The sequence below is a fragment of the Neolamprologus brichardi genome, chromosome 18, assembly GCF_056152115.1.
Source record: "Neolamprologus brichardi isolate AB-2024 chromosome 18, ASM5615211v1, whole genome shotgun sequence".
Classification (NCBI taxonomy): domain Eukaryota; kingdom Metazoa; phylum Chordata; class Actinopteri; order Cichliformes; family Cichlidae; genus Neolamprologus; species Neolamprologus brichardi.
In genome coordinates this window covers 31,430,616-31,450,460 of record NC_142121.1, presented here as the reverse complement: position 1 = coordinate 31,450,460, position 19,845 = coordinate 31,430,616, and the positions used below count along the sequence as shown (strand labels likewise).

The window sequence follows — 19,845 nt, the reverse complement described above, 5'->3', positions numbered from 1 at the left end:
AGGGTAATAAGTCAGTCCATCTGAAACAAGCCAGGTCAGCAAATTTTTACCATTAGCTTAGGGTGACCAACTGTCCTCTTTTCCCCGGACATGTGCACTTTTCACATTCTGTCCGGGGCGTCCGGGGGGATTTTCGAGGACCCATGTGTGTGACGTCATCCCCGAACTGCTGCTTTGTGAGCGCTTGTTCTGCGCTCAAGGACGGGACTGACAGCGCACAGCAACACGCCTAATGATGTTCAAACGATCCCAAAGCACAAGTGCATCTTTTCAGACGAACTGCAAAAGAAATTTCCCTCGTACTGACCATAGCTGGACTGGCCATCGGGCATACCAGGCATTTGCCCGGTGGGCCGATGGTGATTTTTCGTTTTTACGGCCGATGGTTTTGTTGTTGTTGTTTTGTAATGGTATAAACAATGAAAGGTGGTGGATTGGCCAGATGCTGGCCGGTGTGTAAAAATAACTCAGTTATTTGGTGGTGTCTATGGCGGAGCTTCCACAGAGGCCAGCAGGTGGGAAAGGGGAGGCAGGAGGAGGAGAGACCCGAGGCGGCCGCCGGTACGAGTGTCAGGTGAACTGAACTTCAGGTGATGTTATGACCTGCAGTCTATCTGGGTTAGATATAAACCAAGTTTAGGCGGAGTTTATTTTCATTGTGCTGACTTTTTACAGTCAGTTACAATTAGGGTTGCCAACCGTCCCTTAAAAAACTGAATCGTCCCGTATTTAGAAACAAAAGTACACGTCCCGTATTGAGGTGAAAAGGGACGCACTTTGTCCCGTAATACAGTGAGAATCAAAAGTAGTCTATAAGTTTTAATGTAATTAACGCTTTGTTTGAAAACATAATTCCCAGCCCCGCTCCTGCTTTGTGACCAATGAGCTGACAGCACACTTATGACAATTCGAGTATGACAATTCAGATTACCGCTCATCTCATTGGTTGAGGAAAGGTCGCTTGCGGAGAAAATACCGGAAGACAACAGATGACCACAACAAAAAGCATGGCCAACAGGGAAACAAACGCCGACACTGCGGTGCAAGTCTCAGACGACAGTACACCTGAAGCTGGGCAAACACTGTGCGATTTTCAAACTGCACGATTGGCTCGCATGGGTTATAAGTTCGTAGTTCACGATGCAGGGTCTCACACTATACCGCCCGATGCTCTGATGCGACCTGAGTGCTCACACTGTGCCTCCATAAAATGAAGGTTATAACAGAAAATCTGTCGCTCGCGCTCCCTCTCTGTCTTTCACTCACACAGACACACACCACCATCAACTTTGCTAAATTGCTAATGAAAAACACTGATCAGGCAGCTGTGATTGAGCAGCAATGTACATCCAACTATTTTCACGGTTGTTGTGGTCGTGATAATTTGGTGATGCCACATCGAAAAGGCTCGGATGAACTTTCCAAAGTTCTACAAGTTGTGCCTCCATCGCTTGTGTCCAGATCACACGCTGCACAGCCGTGCTGCTCGTCTTTTTCACCGACGTTTACGTGTTTGCGCGTGAGCAGTGTGAGCGGCTGCGGTGACACCCTCACGAGCGATTGATGATCGGGAGCTGGTCGTGAGGTGTTAATCGCTTCTCGTTACCCCACATATACTACACGATGCACGATGAAGGCCAAAATCGGGCCGATCACCAAATTGGTCGCACGGCTCAAAATGGGCCAAAAATCGCACAGTGTAAGCCCAGCATTAGACCAGCAATGTTTGTTCCTCTCAGAGAAAGAAAAAAAGGCTGCAAAAGTACAGGGAAGAATGGGAAAAGGAAAACACCTGGCTGGAAAAGTGCACGATAACACCTATAAAGCGCACTGCACTGTGTGCCGGCGCACTTTTTCCATAGGCGTGCTTCTAATGGTGGGCACGTGAAGAACATGAGGGGCGTGAAAGCTCGGGGAACCCTTAACCAATTCTTGTCCACCAGGCCACGGCAGAAGCAGATATGGTATGTAAACACTGGTTTGTTTGTTTTTAAACCCTCTGGTTAAGGTTAAAATGGGCATGTGCAGTGAATATCAGCGCTATGTGGCCAGAAGTGTGATAATATAATTTATTTTGTGTAATAAACAACTGCAAGGATAGATGATTACAACAAATAGATGAGTGATACATAAAAGTAATACATAGATGAATAATGATGATGAGTTATGATGCGTAATCATGGAACAAGTGGGTTTACAAACGGGAGCAAAAGCTGAAATAATGCCTCTACTGAAGCCATTTGCACTAAATGCACTAAATGTGCACTGTTACAAGAATATTTTTCTTTCTGTTGTTTTCTATTAATTTATATAATTTTAAGTTAAGCAGGAGTTCTTTTAAAGAAAGATTTACTTTTATTCTCAAAAGTTAAGCATGACAATCTTCCGTTTAAGAAAGAGACCTGTTTTATTGTGTTAATGTTGTCATTTTGAGCTAAAAATAAATGGCTAAATGATTTTTGTTTCCCATGTGTTGATATCACAAAGAATACGCATCTACTTAAATCAAATTCAAGTCAAATGGTTAAAAAAATAATTTCACACACAAAAAAATAGCTAAAAAAATTCACCACACTGGGAAGGGTGAAGACAACTGGGTCACTATCACTGATAGTGATATGATATCGGTTTGGATATGTGGTGAGAGGGAAACATGACGATGAAACCAGGAGATGTCCTTACTGAATCATCAGAGCTAAACAGGTGATGGAGAAACAGGTTTACCTTTAAGGTGGCATGAATGAGTTGAAGGGAAGTTATGAACTGTTTCTGAGAGACAAATAACACCAGGATCCTTTTCTAAGTAGCTGACAGCTGGTAACTGTGCAGGGGCGGGTCTAGCAAAGTTTTGCCAGGGGGCCAGATTGGGCATTAACAGGGAAAAGGGGGCACAAAGAAATACCTTTCTTTTTTATTCTCATTTAAAATGTCTCACTTTTAAAAAATAATTATCTGAATCTTACAACCAAAGTTTTTATCTGATGTAAAATGTATAGAAATCATACATATACCAACAAGACTGGACATCACTGTCACAACAGTGTTCATTTACATTCAAAGGCTTTATGGCTTTTCCTATAATACCTGGTGGGCCGGTCAAAATGCCCTGGTCAATTTTTTGTCCCAGTCCAGCCCTCATACCGACCCAGTACTGGTAATCTTTTTTATGCAGATGAAGCGTTATTTCTGTGCCATTATTTAATTCCAGAGGTTTTGAAGTTATTTTTTTGCACTTGTTGACTTGTAAAAGCCTATATGACATATTTTATTTCACAATTAATTAACCGTACCGAGAAGGCATCGTTTAAATATGTTAAATATGTTTTTTTAAGCAAGTTCTTCATGATTGAGCTAAGTGTCCTCTTTTTTGGAAATCAAAATGTGGTCACCCTACATTAGCTACCATGCTAGATAGCTACCGATGTCAAATTATGCTGGTGTTTACTAGGTACAGTGACTAGAAACAACAAATGGGCTAATTGATAGCTGAAGTAGTTAGCAGAGTTAGCAGCCGGGTTAGCGGAGCGCTAATGCTAAACAACATGCTTTTTGTTGATGTCGTGTTCATATACTTATGACCAACAGTATAATTCTTATATAGAGTAAATCACTCAGTAAAGACTGACTTGGCTGCATTCAAAATACGTTTCCAAAATGTTGCTCAGCCATATGATACCATTAGCCCTTCCACAGTTAATCTGTCGATCCATTTTAATTTCTAATAGTGCTTTCTCTAGTTGACATTGATCTCTTAAATATAATACACAAAACTGTGACTTCAACCTTTATTTTTGTTTACACACTTATCTGCACAAGCAAAATGAGCAGTAGCTCCCACCGGAGACTAAAACAAACAGAACTGCTTAGGTATAATAGCTTATATGGATTTGGGCAAGAAATGGGGAACCGTAAATAGTGCAGAACGACTCTCTTAAGACTAAACAACAGCAAAACAAGAAAGGGAAAAATGTCCAGGGAGTTGCTTCCCTGGACAGAATTCAACACTGAAGTCTGTCTCTGCTCCAAGAATTGGCTGGTTGAACTGTTTTTCTTCCTTCCTAATTGAGATAAGAAACGTGGTCAAGCAGCAATTATCTTCTTCCAAATTGCATCCTGACTTGCTTTAACATAATAAACAATCCTACCCTTAGGTGCAGCAGCAAATTCTCCTCACTCCAATGCTGATAAACACGCATACTGTGCATCATTGCCCTACATTCTTCCAGGCCTGAGGCTGCACATTTTGGTTGCTTACAATAAATATAAAGATTTTAAGCTATCAAATAACAATGGAAACTTCAGGACTCACTTAGTGAAAAGGTGTCCACTTGGTCTTTGACACAGAGACCCTACAAGCTTAAATCAATGACCAATCTCAGGCTTAGAGTGGAGGACAACATAGGCTGGCTAGGTCAACGCCAAGTGTGCCAGTGTTTCTATTTCTGGCACATCGTGACTTATTTAAACCATCCTATCCCTATAACGTCATCAACACTCACAACGTCCCAGCGTCTGGCCAAGCAGACTCTCAGCCTTCTGTGGCTGTGTTCGCTGGTGTTGTTTTACACATTTGACCAGGCCGATGCAGAGTGTGCATTCACGCACGCGGGTGCAGTCTGTACATATTTACAGGTTCTTTTGCCCTTACGGTGTGCTCTACCTGTGATTTGTTGTGCAACGCTCCCTGCAGTTCGGGGAAAATTGCAGCTCAGTTGTGAGTCGAACCAAGAAGTACTTGAAGGAGCAATCTATGGGTGTAAATGCCACCTTTTCACATTTTTTTTGGCAGTTTGCATTGCTGGGAAAGGAAGAGGATGGGGCCAGGCCAGAGAACGGATGAAGCCCCAAAGCCAGCAGGGTTGAATGCTGACTATTCCAGCATCATTTCATGCGTGAGCGAGTGAGTGATTAATTCAGCCACATTTGAGTGCGTATGTGTGTGTGTGTCTGTGCATGTTGCTATGGTAACTTGGGTATAGGATGGGTTGCCCCACGGAGAACACTTGCGGCTCACTACAAGACCAGAAGCCTTGCCTCTTGGGATGGTGAGTGCTCGGCGGTTAATGTTGTGCTAGTTCAATGCCCGGCCACGCGTTAGACATCTGGATGACATCTGTTTCTGCACCTGATTGTTTGTATGTGGGACACTCTGCCTTTAGACACTGTGTGCATATATATTGTATCTAGTGGCATTACTGCAAAACAACGACAAAACAAAACACTAGCATAAACGCGATGCTGAACAGGGTCGCTGCCCCTCGCCCCACCAAGTGCAGACGGCCCTGGAGTCTTTCCAAGCTCCCCGCTGTACTGCTTCTGTTGCTTCAGCATTAATGCCCTGCCTCGTATAAACACGCACATAATAACAAATATAATTAACTCTCAGCGAGATTTAACCAGCAGAATGAGGCGAGCAAGCACGAAAAAAAGCCACCGAAAGAACAGACGAGGGCGCGCTGGCATTCAAACACAACGACTGCAAGGCAACAACACTGGAGGTGAGAAAGGGGGAGCAGGAAAGGTGAAGAAGTGAGCACCCCTGCTGTGGATGCTCCTGAGTTAAATGTGACTAATTCAACCTTAAGAAACGAGAAAGCCCAGTGGACATCTGGAATAGGATGATCTACCCTACATACTAATTAGAGGGCTCTACTGTTCCATCACATTATTAGCAGCCATTAATAACTGCACGCCTTTTGGTTTTGCATAATGCGCTCTGTGTCAAAAGGATCTTTTTTTTGACAAGCTGGCTGCTGGTGCTCAAGTTTCTCCAGCTACGACAATCACCACCACCAGGTCACATTAACCTGCGCGCACTGTTCAACTGTAAAGACAGATGATGCGTAGCAGGAGCAATTTTAGCCTGCGAAGAAGTCGTCTTTTTTCAGCAGATTTGAATAGAAACATATGTTGTTAACTACTGAGTGATTCCCACTTTTGAGAGAGAGAACGTCAAAGAGATCAAGTACAGTGAACGCTCCTCCAGGATTCCCTCTACAGTGGAGGACACACACAAACGCACAAGTAGGTGTAAAAGCAAAAGTATGAATGCACTCTCTTTACACCTCTTTACACGTGAAATCAGACAAATGGCTTTCCCTGTTCTTCAGTACAGGCAAAGATTATAAAGAGTGGGAAGAGAAAGAGGGCATTGAGTGAGAAGGGACACAGAACTGGTTTAAATGTGTAAAAAAGAAGACGGAGAGAGGACGAAGCTGTCAGTCACTCACCTGTTTCCAGTTGTCAAAAATGATGACTTTGCTGTCTTCGTCGTCCACTGTCACCGTATACTCGTAGCCCTCACCTGCAAACAAAACGCCCTCGTCACACATAAGAAAGGACAATGCAGCTCATGTTAAGAATAAATAGGGGGTCTGACAAGTTGTAAAAGAAAATCATAACAGGAATTGTGGCGATAAAAAGAATGAATCACAATATTCACTACTTAAGTAGATTGTCTGCATATTCTGCCTCAAGACACTGATGAACCAGTTTAAGTCTTAAAAACTGTCCTTGACCTACTCGAGAGTTCTTACATCATTAACCGTGAAGATTACAGCAAAGCATTTAAAGACTGGGCTTTGGAGCTAAATGATGTGTTTATGAAGGCGGTATAATGCAGATGTTTTAATGCTTTTTTGCTCCAGTTTAAATGATGATGGTGATATTCCGCATTTTCTTAACTGTCAAGGAATCCCATGAAACAAATGTTTTAAGCCCATATGTTAAAGCCCAGTCTAACTGCTCTGCCTTATCGGTCCAAGCCTCTTTGCTCTTACCGAAGAAGGAAATCTTTTAAAACAGCTCGTCAAAAGTAGATTTTCCCCATTTCCTATAAGTCAAGGTCAATTTTTACCAAATGCTACTTGAAATGAGATTTATTATTTTGGGAATTAAATGTTTTCAGTTGCATATTAATAGACATTTTTGAATATTCACAGCAGAAGGGCAGCGTATATGAGACAGTGAAGATTGAGTCCATATAGAGCACAAGTGTCGAACTCCAGGCCTTGAGGGCCGGTGTCCTGCAGGTTTTAGATGTGTCCTTGATCCAAAACAGCTGATTTAAAGGCTAAATTACCTCCTCAACATGTCTTGAAGTTCTCCAGATGCCTGGTAATGAACTAATCATTTGATTCAGGTGTGTTGACACAGGGTGATATCTAAAACCTGCAGGACACCGGCCCTTGAGGCCTGGAGTTCGACACCCCTGATATAGAGAAATAACACATCACGTGTCACTATTTTGAATCGCAGACTTAATTTTCCATCATCTGATCTCAAAAGGCAATTTTTTTGAGTAATGGACATTGAATCTTATGATACATTTAAAATACAGGCACGTCTAGAATCACTGCGGTGACGCTACCTTCCAGCAACCACATGAAACTCACGAATCCCCTCCTTCTAATTGTACGTGTTTTAATTGTTACCTCTCAACAGCTGCAAAATCAAATTACTTTGAAAATCCGATGATTCTTTTTGATACACAAAAACAGCCAGATGGAGCTACTGTACGTGCCCATTTAAATATCGTGAATTCATTTAGGCGTAACAAACTCAAGCCTCCTATCGTTACACCATTAGCAGAAACACTTCTTTAAAATACACAGTAAGTGTGGAAAACTCGGGATCAATGAGATTTCTGCTCTTAGGGACAACAAATCTCCCAGTGTAAATCAATGCTGTCTTTGGAAAGTAATTACTTTGCGTATTGTCTGGTAAGGTGTTACTCCACTCACAGATGCTATGGTTCTGAACATCTGTTCAAAACTACTAAAAAAGTGCTAATTGAATAGGTGTTGTGTCTTTTTTTTTCTTTCCACACTTTGCAATTTTAATGTGTGAATAATTGAAAGGTTTAGTGCACCACTTAAATTCCCCGGCATGATAAGAATGGCATTGGGGAAACATGTAAAGGCTCCTTGTCTGAGAGGGGTTTTGTTTCTCCCCCTGTATGATGCATAAATCCAAATGTACAATGTTGGCAGCAATGAATACCACATGATGATGTCAAGGATACGTCAGCTTTATGCATGATGGAGAGCGTTCGTCTCTCAATGACAGTGACTTATCGATTGGCCGAGACAAGAGCTGATTATCCCCGGTGTTAAACTGATCTTTGCCACAGACAGACCTGCTGACTGATAGAGGGGGAGGGAGGGTCGGGGCAGTTTTAATGAGCTTTAATGGTAGACGTGTATACCTTAAGTAGAAATATACCCAATGACACGAAGACCAATAAACCAGAAGATCCCATTTGCCTGGCTGAGGTCACAGAGACCTTTTACATGTCTCTTTATTATATGTAAAGCTACAGCTAGTAGCTGGTTATCCTAGCTTAGACTAAAAAACAAAATAGGTGGAAACAGCTGGTACAGATTAGTGCAGAATCCCTTGGTCCCACCTACCAATCTGCACAATGTCTGCATGCTAAATATAAAAGCATTTGCTTAGCTGGGCAAAAAGAACAGGAACAAAGGGAAACCTGTAAACCTCTAATGGAGGTGAGAAATTCAGGATCAGAATTATAAACCTGAACATAGTTTTACTCTTTGGTTTTATACTTAATGGAAACTAAAAAGGTAGAGCCTTCATGCATAAGCGCTACTGATGTACACCAGTCTTTTTTAGACATTTGGACACTACATGATTTAGGTAGTCATGATATGTTAATGGCAAAACAAATGTGCTCAAAGAGTGGTTGAGTGAATTTTGTGGTTGGATGAGCGTGCCTTACTGTTTTCTAAAGTTAAACCTTGGTTAAACCTAGTTAAAAATTAAGTGGAAACAAACTATGAATATAGGTGAACATGCATGCATGAAGACATTCCATCAATCTCTGTCCAGGTCATTACCACATGCTTGTGTCTCAGAGTCTATAGAGAGGGATCTGTCTGACTGCCCGGCCAGAGATAAGGCCAGCGACGACTTGCCCACGCCATTCTGTCCCAGTAGCACTATCCTCAGTGCCCCGCCATGGCTGTGGTAAGATGACTGGGCAGCAGCCGATTGGCTGAAGGACTCATCCCGAGGCACCGCTGTGTCACTGATAGGCAACGTGGTAGGCTCCTCCAAGCCCGGGATCCAATCACAGTCCTCGGATACGGCCTCTTCCCTTCGCAGCTGGTGCTTGACAGGCAGGGGTGTGCTCCCTCGTCGAAGCGGGGGTGCCGTCGTTAGAAACATACTGTACTAGAGTGAAATAGAGACAAGATAAGAAAGACTGTCACTGGCCATGGCGGGAGGTGTTGCTGGCACGAGTGCATTCCCAGATTTTTAAAGTTCAAAGCAGACAGCTGATCTACCTGTAACGCTGCCTATTCTTGTCCATGTTATCACAGGAGAATGTGGGAGGGGGAGGGGGAGGGTACTTCCACTGTGTGCGTATGTGTGTAAAAAATAAAAGGAGAAGGAGGGAGGTGATAACAGCAGAGGTGAGACAGATGAATGGCAGTGTGAGAGAAAGATGCTGATGAAGACACAGAGCATGTCAAAGGGAAAATTAAGAGAGGAGGAGGGAGATGTTGAGGTGGGGAGTGGTGATATGAGGGCAGTAGGAGCTGCTGACAGAAAAGTGACAGCAGGTTGATAAGGATGCAGAGAATGAGGTGGAGACCAGAGAACAACAAGAAGCGTGCATGTAACACGGAAACATTTAGCAAGGATAGACAAAAAGAGACTGCAGCTGTGCGTAATAAGTGCACTCAGGTGGCTATATGCTGCACGGTGAGTGTGTGCACAGCGGGAATTCACATGCAAACAGGTCAAAAACATAAAGTCTGCATCTTTATTCTTAGTCTTTTAAAAATGGAAATCTATAATTGGGGGCTTCCAGTTTTATATAGAACAATGGCTTTGCTGAGAAAGCTGTGAGTGTTTCTGCACGAGCACAATAGTGCATGTGTGTGTGTGGGAGTGTGTGTTTTGCAGCCACAGCAGGTCAACCACAGAAGACCCGCATTAATATTAATACAGCAATTAATCTAGGTCCACAGCAGCACCAAGCATTGGTGGCTCTGTTTCTCTCTGTGGCACAGCCAAGTACAGTACTGGCACTTAATTAAAGGGGACTGACACAATAATAGGAGCACACTCGAATACATTACAATGCAGTTTACAGCTACTGTTGTGTTACTGAGCTGAGCACGTCACAGGCTGACAGGACACAAGCTACAAGTTATAAACTTGCGTGTTGAATTAGATTTGGGTAGGTTGCTATATTGTAGCAAACTAAAAAGGTACAGCAGAAAGGTTATATTGTAGCATATAGTATAGAATAGTATAGTAAGTATACTATAGTTTATATTAATATAGTATAGTATATAGTACACTATAGCATACAGCACACACACCAAACTTAATATTTAATGGTTTTTTAAATGAATAATGAAAGTTAATGGAAGAAACCCAGTTTCTATTTGGTTCCACAGATATCACGATGTATCAGAGAACTGTTGTCCTGTGAATGTGATACCATCACTATTGTGACATTCACAGGACTAACGTTGTTAGTTACTCTGTACATACCATTTGTAGTGTTTTTGTATAGTGTTGCATGGAGATGTCTTTGTTTTTAAGAAGTCCACCTACTACTGATGAAACTGAGATATTTTAAGAAAGAAAGTGTAATTTCAAAAATGTGTATTCAGTCTGTCTGCTGTTGTCACAAAGCAATGCTGACAAGAAAATGAAAGAAAGCTGTTGCACAGCTCCTTGACTGTAATATGTGTGGTATGACTGGTATAATGTAAAATGATGTTTTTGCCAGTAAGGAGGCTGTAGACCAGACCTCTGGCTTGGATGAAATGTAACAGTTTGGACAGCCAGCCTCATGATAGGATCCTCTGACTGCTAACATGACGCTTTTCCTGGTGTAAAATAGAGCACAGAGTGTAACAGTGCAGTCCTTTGAAGTGCACTATAGCGTAATTGCAGTGTTGTTAATATTGTATAGTGTTTTTACAATAAAATGCAGTTAAGGTGTGGCTGATTGTGACACTTGAGTATGTAGCTCTCTCATGCACATACAGACACATCACTCAGAGTCTGTCGCTCAGGTAACAGCCAAAGGATCTAATCAATTAATCACGCCTTTATTGTCTGCTGCGCTCAGGGGAGCTTTCCTACGCAGAGACCGTGACCACGGATCGCGCCAGCGTGTCAGGGGTTAATCTCTCTCTCGCCAGGCTGTCTAGAAACTGGGGCAAACAGCAGTGCATAATACAAAATTAATACTACAGGCTATGTTTTTAGTCTCTCTTCCTCGCAGCCCAATCACACAGACACTGCTGTTTCTTTCCAGCCCAGTTAGTCTTTTTTACTTTCGAGTCTTACGAGCAGTAAACACGAGCCGTGTTTACTGTACAGCTGGTCCATAATTGTGCTCAGCATCTATGGAGTAACCTGTGGGATTAAGTGCTCCACTATATGGACGGATCGAAGGCGTTTAAGAAGTGTAACACTTGCCGATGGTTTACAGAACACACAGATATCCTGTCACAGCAAACGCCGAAACACCTAACAGCAAGTGGGGTTTAGACCGGGTGAGAAAATCTGGTTCATTAATATTCAGTCTTTAAGTCACCAATGAGCAGTCAAAGTTCGCGTGATAGTGAATGAAATTAAGAGCCTAAATAATTATAATAATAAAACAATTATCTAATAAAAGTGGGGGGGAAAAGGATTCCTGCACATAGAAAGTGCAGCTGTGAGAAACCAAAGTGTGCTGCAGAAAAAAAAACGCAGGCAGTGTTGTAGCAGCGTACCTGGAGTGTGTGGCTGGCTATTGTGCGGAGCGCACGAGGCTGTAGTGGAACATCTGCGTCCCCTTACCTGGTCAGCCATGGTTATCGGTGAGTCTTCTCTTTGCAGAACGAGGCTCAAGTCATCTGTGCTGCTTGCAGACCCGGCATCACATTAACCACGGCTTTAACGCACGGCACACAAAAGGCACGCGCGACTCATTTAACGTGATGTTATTCTCCCCTTCTCCGCCGAGTAAAACCTCCCCCCTCCTCCTCCTCCTCCTCCCTGCCTCGCTCCTTCCGCTCGCTAGAAATGAGAGGTGCGGCGCGTGGAGCGCCGGGATGGGAAGAAGCAGGCTGCCAGGTGGAAGAAGACTCTATACCTGCGTCTCCGCTCGGCATAGGAGGCGACTTTCTATGTGAAGGAGATGAGGACGGACAGCCCCCGGCACCGAAACGCATCCCCTCACGTCCACTGTGAAGAGTTCCAGGGGACAGCAGTTTGTGCGCTCCTCCCTCCACCTCCAGTTAATACCTGCATGTATCTCTCTCTCTCTCTCAGTGTGTGTGTGTGTGTGTGTGTGTGTGTGTGTGTGGGAGTGTGTGTGTGTGTGTGTGTGTGTGGGAGTGCGCCCTCGAGTGACTGCAGAGTGATCTTGGGTTGGAGGTAAAGGGAGTGATGAGTACGGGGTGGTGTGCCCCTCCCTCTTTCCTCCAGCGCAAATATGTTTCTAATGCTTTCAAAAAGCTTGTTAAGTTCTTTTTAATAACTGTGTGTGTGTCAGACACCAGGGTTTGAGCTGCTCCCGTGGAAAAAACATCATTCAGTTTTGACAACTGTTAGCAGTTTCTGTGTCTGTGAGGCGGAGTGGCCGCCAGGGGGAGGCAGAGAGACATCTCGTGGATGGGGAAAAAAGGCGCTGCCGCTGAACGCTCGTACAGAGGAATCAGGGTGTTGCCAAAAAGTGATTTCCGGTGTTTCAATTTTTTTAATGTATAATATTCTTGCTATATTTTTGCCAATATTGATAAATAGTCTGGGATCATCGAGATTTAAGGAGGAGTTATAAAAAAAACAAGCAAATGACCTGTTTTGCAAGTATCTTTACGTACCTGCTGCTACATTATAATCAATCCAGCTCTTTTTGACCACTTAAAATATCTTTATGTAACTATAATGTTATATTTTTTGCAATTTTACTGCTGCCGTCTTTGCCCCACCTCTCTTGAAAAAAACATTTTTAATCAAGCAGAGTTTTGTGTTCATAAATAATGGGTATATAAAAGTCGCTTTGCCAAAAAGTGATCGCAGAAATGCTCTTTTTGGCCTAAAACAGCTTGATATCATTCACAGGAGATATGTTTGATGTGTGTTTCACAGATTATAGGTCAACACGTAATTTAAAACCGTTTAAATACAGACAATCTTTTTTTTCTTTTCTTTTTCTTTTTCACACAACAAGTGCCAAAAAATGATTTCCAGTATTTGCCGAAAACTCAGTTGTGGTAATTAAGCTGTATAAATGACTTGTTGGCCTATAATCTGGCAAAAATATTTCAAACATATCTCTCATTAATGATATCAAGTCATTTTATACCCAAAGGAATATTATCACAAGGTAGAAATTCCAATCAGCTTAAAAAAAGTCATTTTCAAGAGAAACCTGGGTATGAAAAGTTATAACAAATATAACATAAGATTTCTATAAACATATTTTAAGGAACTACAATGAGTATGTGGGTACAATAATGTAAAGTCATAAAGAGACTTGCAAAACAGGTCATTTCTTTGTTTATATATAAGCTCTTTGTAAATCCTGTTCACTGCAATCTATTTGAAAATACAAGTGAAGATACTAGACATTAAAAACACATAGGAATTTCTGAAGTCACTTTGTTGGAACAGCATCACAGAGAAATAAATAGCAGTAGATGGCCTTCATACATAAAAAAACAGAGCTCATTTCAGGAGGGGATTTCAATTTCAGCATAAGTAGAGTTTAACAAGCCCAATTCCACAAAAGCTGGGCTGCTCTCTGCTTTGAGGTCTGTTTTGATTTTATGGAGCTGCTCGAGGTGAAAAAGATGAGCACTACTTTTGCATTACCTAGAAACACTTTTGCATCCTCCGACAATATGTTTTATAAACCAATTCCTTTGGAGCAGATGGTGTGCGAGGCCATTCCAGTTGTGGTGCCACTTAAGGAAAAGACTGGATATGGAAAGGAGAAATGGCACATTTAGTGCTCATAACTCACTTTAAATGGCTGATGTCTGACAGTATCTAACTGGTCGCTGTGACGACAGCTGTAGCTGCTCTTCCCACTTTTACTGGTGAAGCACTGACTGGATGTATGAATATTGTTTGTCTTTTACTGGCTGCTGTGACCGATCTATAGTGCTGTGGCTATATATGTCCAGTTGTATTAAGCTTACATTTTTAGCCTTGGGTGTGTCTACTACAAAGTACCTTCAATACAAGCTCAACCAGCTCACTGGTCACAGACACACACGCACACACACACACGCACTAGCGGTTCATGTCCAGTACATTGGGCTACACTCAAAAACAAACACACGTCAGCCATAATCGTAGCTGAAAGTCTGCAGTCAAGGTCTCAGAGACAGCAGCGATCGGTGAGAGATCTCCCTACATTCTTAATACAGCAGTACAGACTTGTGGTCAGCCATGCAGCTTTGGTTGCATTGATTCACACTGCAAACAAGACCAGTAGAAGACTAATTCAATACATGATGTTTCTGTTACACAACTCAGTCCTCTCCCATGCCAGGTGAAGACATTATCGTGAGGTAAAACAACCATTTTTGAGACGTATGGCAAACTTATGAAAGGTGACACAAAAGCAGCCCTTAAAACTATTTCCTGTCACATTATTCTGTTGCTGAAATAAACAATAAAATGAAGGTTTCTGGGAAAACTTCACCTGCTTCCAAGGCACACGGATAAGCATAAGGGTCTAAAGAGGTCGCAGCTCCTGCAACACTTTTAGCAGAAAGAACAGATATTTGACCAACGGGCTTTGGCATGAGGCCTTCATTAACACGAATTATATCACAGACAGCACTTTAAAGAACTTACTTGTTTGAGTAGAGAGAGAAATAAATCCCAACTGGAACATTTTTAAATGTGTAGAGTGTACCTATCCATCAATCCAGTTAATAAATATTAAGCCAGCCCTGAAATTGAGGTAGTCTGGATGAAAACATACAGTCTCAGTCTCATGATCACAAGTGTCTAAAATCACACACTTTATAAACATTTGTGAAGGAATGAGTTGCTTTAAAGAGCTCACTGAGTTCGAGTGTGGTACTGTAACAGGATGTCTTCATTGCAAATTTCTTCCCTCCTACATAAAGTGGAAATGTTTAGGAAGCGCAGCGATTCAGCAAAGATGTTGCAGACCACATTAAGATACACAGCAGGGTCTCCGTAAGTCTGTAACTTTTTAATACACTACGTGCTGAGGCATAAAGTGCATAAAACCAAATGCTCGGCTGCTGCTCTAAACCTCCTCTGCCTTTAACATCAGCACAAAAGCGATGTGCCAGCAGCTTCACAGCATGGGTTTCCACGGCTGAGCAGCTCATGTGGGTGTAATGTGTAGGTGGCGCAGTACTTTTGTCCATATAGTGCATATGATTCTTGATTCTTAAAGATGTGAATATTATCCATTCCACGTGAGCCCCATACTATCATGAATGCTGTATTTACACTACACCTTGATTTAAAAGAAAAAAGCAGATGGTGTTCTTTACCCACAGGATGTAGTGTGAATGATTTCGCCTCAGTCCATCTTAAATGAGTTTGGGCTCTGAGTGAATCGCAGGCATGCGATTTTTTTCTTTCCATGGTAGAGTTTTGGACTGTGTGTGTGAATGCAGCAATGAAGTGTGTTTCAGATTGTGCTTTTCAGAAGAAGCCAGAGCCAAAGAAACCATGTCCACTACTGAGGTGTGTCCGTTTTCAATGTGCCCAAAGTCCCTAATAATATGACCACAGCTCCTGCAGGTGTAATGTGTAGATTGCCCAGTACTGTTGTCCCAATAATGTGCGTGCTTTTTAGCTCTGTCCCTTGCATACAGAAATATTATTTATCATAGATGATGAAATTACTAAATTCTTTGCAGTTTTTTTTTTTATTAGAAAAATAACACATGTCTGAGATTGTTGAACAAATGTACACTCATAATGTTGCAAACCCCTGTCTTACTGAATGACTCTCTTGGATGGTCTTTTTTTATTCCCAGTTATGTTACTGATTAATATAAACAGTTAGCTGAAAACATAAATAGTAAAATAGTTGTGATATATTACACCAAGTTCTTATTTTTTTCTTCTTTTTTTAGAGTAAGCTTTGTGGTCATTAAATTCAAAATCAAAGTGTATTTTTTAAAGTGTAATAAAATTCTCAGTTTCAACATTTCCTATGTTGTCTGAAGGTCTCTGTTCAATGCTTGGAGTGCTCTTTTGATTTCTGGTATAATTTCACATAAGCTGCAGGTTTGAGTGTTTGTAGAAGTACTCACAGCCAGAGGTAGAAGCATCCACAAAAATCAGTGACCGTCTACAATTTTAGACAATTATTTAAGCTATGGTGCTTTTATGTTGTAAAAGCGAAGCTCTCAATTTACCGGTTGATCTACGCCCCTACCCTCACCTATGGTCACGAGCTGTGGGTAGTGACCAAAAGAACGAGATCGCGGATACAAGTGGCGGAAATGGGCTTCCTCCGAAGGGTGGCTGGCCTCTCTCTTAGAAATAGGGTGAGAAGTTTGGCCATTCAGGAGGGGCTCAGAGTAGAGCCGCTGCTCCTCCACATTGAAAGAAGCCAGTTGAGGTGGCATCTGACAAGGATGCCCCCTGGGCGCCTCCTGGGTGAGGTTTTCCAGGCATGTCCCACCGGGGCAGACCCAGGACACGCTGGAGAGATTATATCTCTCAGCTGGCCTGGGAATGCCATGGTATTCCCCCGGATAAGCTGGAGGAGGTGGCTGGGGAGAGGGAGGTCTGGGCTTCTCTGCTTGGGCTGCTGCCCCCAATAATGTGAGTGCTTAATCAGCATTCACACTAAAAATCAGCTTCCCATAATGCTGCGTTTCTCCTCGCCACAGTCTGTCCCTGAGTTCAGACTATTTTACAATTCAGTGCACTTTGCTGCTAACAGTGACTGGAACGAGCTGCAAGGCAAGTTTGGGGAAACAACTCTCTCACTGTGGAGTTATATAAGAATTTTATTTCACAGACTAAAACGGTTAGTCTGGTTTTTTTTTGGCTTGTCTGTTTTTAAATAAAGCAACCTTGACTACAGCACGAACAGTAATGCTTGTTACTGTTGCTTTTTTTGTTGGAGTTCTTGTGGCAGAGGTAAATTGTATGCTGTTAGTATCCATGTCAGAATTTTCCCTCCACTACTCGACACGAGACATTTTAATGCCTTCTGTTGACCCATGCAAACCCAGTTTTTCCTGGTTTTTCATTTTCATTTTCATACCGCTCTTTTAAACCTGTCATCAATCGGTATCTTCCTTTTTGCAAACCGCACTGAAAATCCTTTTATGGCTCAGACTTCTACTCTTGCAGATACAGAGATTTTTATCCAATTTTGGTTCCTTCTGAAAGTGCACCTGACTCATATCTACCGTCTTTAATATAAAAGGAACCCAGCCTTGCAAATGTACTCTGCTTCTTCCTCCGTGCAGATAGAGAAAGATTAGAGATCAAACTTACAAGCCAGGTAAAGCCAGTGAAAGGCAATTTGGCGGTAATGTTAAGATGTCATTTTCTCTGGATCTTTTTTTCCCTCAAAGCTTTCAAAGAGTTACAATGTCATAACTTAATGCCATAAATCTTGTCCATGGGCAGTGCCCATGCTCATTAATTAATAAGTTGAGCAATTCAGATTTATTGAAACATGTTCAAGCAATAGAAATATAAAAAAAAAACAGACTTTGTTATTTCTAATGAGCTTGAAAGTCAGTATTTGGTATGACAGCATTTATTCTTCAACACAACCTGAACTCTCTCAGGCCGATTTCTTGTAATTTCTATCACTAGTCTTCAGAAATAGTTCTCTGGGCTTCTTGAAGGACATTCAAAGCTCTTCTTTGGATGTTGGCTCCTTTTGTTCTGTTCTCTGTCACCATGATCCAACACTGCTTCAATAATGTTGACATGTGGGATCTGAGCAGGCCGATCCATGACTGATAGTGTTTCATTGTGTATTTTTCTATCCATGTATGTTTTTACTGCATTGGCAGTGTGTTTGGGATCATTGCCATGCAAATAAAACACTTTCCAGATGGCACTGCATGGAAAGTGCATGACTGAAATGCAGCTTTAAACCATCACAGAGCCTCCACTGTTTTACAGTGTTGTACATCTTTTCTGACCTCTTCCATCCATATTGACTTAAACCAACAATTTCACAATTAGATTCATCACTCCATGAGACCTGCTGCCACTGATTTGTAGACTAGATTTTGTGTAATTTGGCAGCCCATGATTTTTCCTGTTTCTTTGAGACATTCAGATACTGTTCACCTGCTGTAGTGTTTTAGGCCTGCCACTTCTTCTTTTGTCTTCTACCTGTCCAGTTTCCTTAACTTTTTTAAAGACACGCTGCACACGATGGTGAGATGTGCCAAGTTTTAAGGTCATAGCTCTGGTTCATGTCTTGAGGTGCCCTTTGTATGCTTGAATGATTCAAAGGTCAGTGTTAATGGGGTTAAGAGACATATGTCGGTTATTGGAGCATCCTTTTCAGTTTTGGCTTGGTACTTTTGTCATAATCCTATTGATAAAAAGAGGGAAAGGACTGATCAACATGTCTAAACTGTGTGATTACAATAATAACAGCGATCTAATTATTATCATTTAAACACCTCAAACGCAGCTCTTGCTTCAGCAAGATGCAATCTTCTAAACCTCGTAGGATTTAGAGCTATGCTAATTAATATGCAAATTAATTACTACATCACTATGACCAAAGGACATAATGCGAGCAAAACTCTGTTAAACATGTGTTAAGCTAGTTGTCAAACAAACACAAATGCAGTGGGTAGTGGACTTGTAGTCAAGACCGCCTAAACCAAGACCAAGACAAGATGTAAAAGTGGTCTCGAGACTGGTCTGGCTAGCTTCTGAGCCCAGCAGCATTAAACAACTAAAATGTCAAAGTTAACTGTATTTTCAAGTTCTTGCATCATATTACGTCAGTCACGCTTAATATTCAAGGCATTACCAAATGATTTGCTTTGATCAAGTGTTTGGACACCAGCAGACAAAACTTGCAGCAGGCCATGGCTCAGTGAGGCTGGCCGATTATCTTGACTGGTTATGCTGTGAGGAACAAAAGCAAAACTAAAAGCAGTGAAAATTAGACTTACATTCACCAGACACACAGAATAAAAGGTTAAGTTGCTCTGTACCCTCTGGAAATTTGCATCAGTAACTTCCAACTAACATAACTTTTAAAGTGCTAATCAGCAGCGTGAGGTAAATAAGACTGATCACCTTGTTGCACTGCAATGTTCTACAGGGAAACCTTGGTCCTGGGTTCATGTGGTTGTTATTCTGGCACTTTCTACCCACCTAAACATCGCAAAAAAGGCTCCGTAAGCTCAAAACACAATAAAGAACACGTAGGTGTGATGCTGAGCCAGCCTCCAAACTCCACATGCCCCAAATCTATTTGAGCATCTGTGATGCCCAATGCCTGCTGTATGGAGGTCCCACCCCACTCCTCACATGACCCGAATGATCAGCATCTGAGAGCCACAAGCCAGACATGCATAAACAATTTTAGGCAGGTGGTTTTAATGTTTTGGCTGATTAGTTTATGAGTTTTAAAGACAAAAACTGCATGCTTGCACTGCTTCAAACATAAATTTGTCAAGCAAAACTGAAGCTCCATCATTCATGCTCAGCTTTAGAGAAAGTCCTACGTGAGTCATTTCAAAAATCAAGGATTTAAAATAGACAGACTTCAAGGTAACATTATGATGCAATGCACAGGTAAGCACATAAAAATCATCAAATTATCTCACTTTGAATATAATTTAAAGTGAGAAGGATTTT

General features: G+C 41.9%; 1 protein-coding gene across 1 annotated transcript in view; it reads right to left on the bottom strand.

Moving 5' to 3' along the window:
- The window catches only part of rem2 (RAS (RAD and GEM)-like GTP binding 2), a 33,681-nt gene extending 21,346 nt beyond the window's left edge, over positions 1-12,335 (bottom strand). The window contains exons 1-3 of the mRNA XM_006802730.3: positions 11,836-12,335; positions 8,859-9,195; positions 6,231-6,304 (exon numbers count right to left, since the gene is read on the bottom strand). Coding sequence (XP_006802793.1) covers positions 6,231-6,304; positions 8,859-9,195; positions 11,836-11,847 — 423 coding nt within the window. The 5' untranslated portion in view covers positions 11,848-12,335. The remainder of the gene's footprint in view (positions 1-6,230; positions 6,305-8,858; positions 9,196-11,835) is intronic.
- Between the last annotated feature and the right edge of the window lie 7,510 nt (positions 12,336-19,845).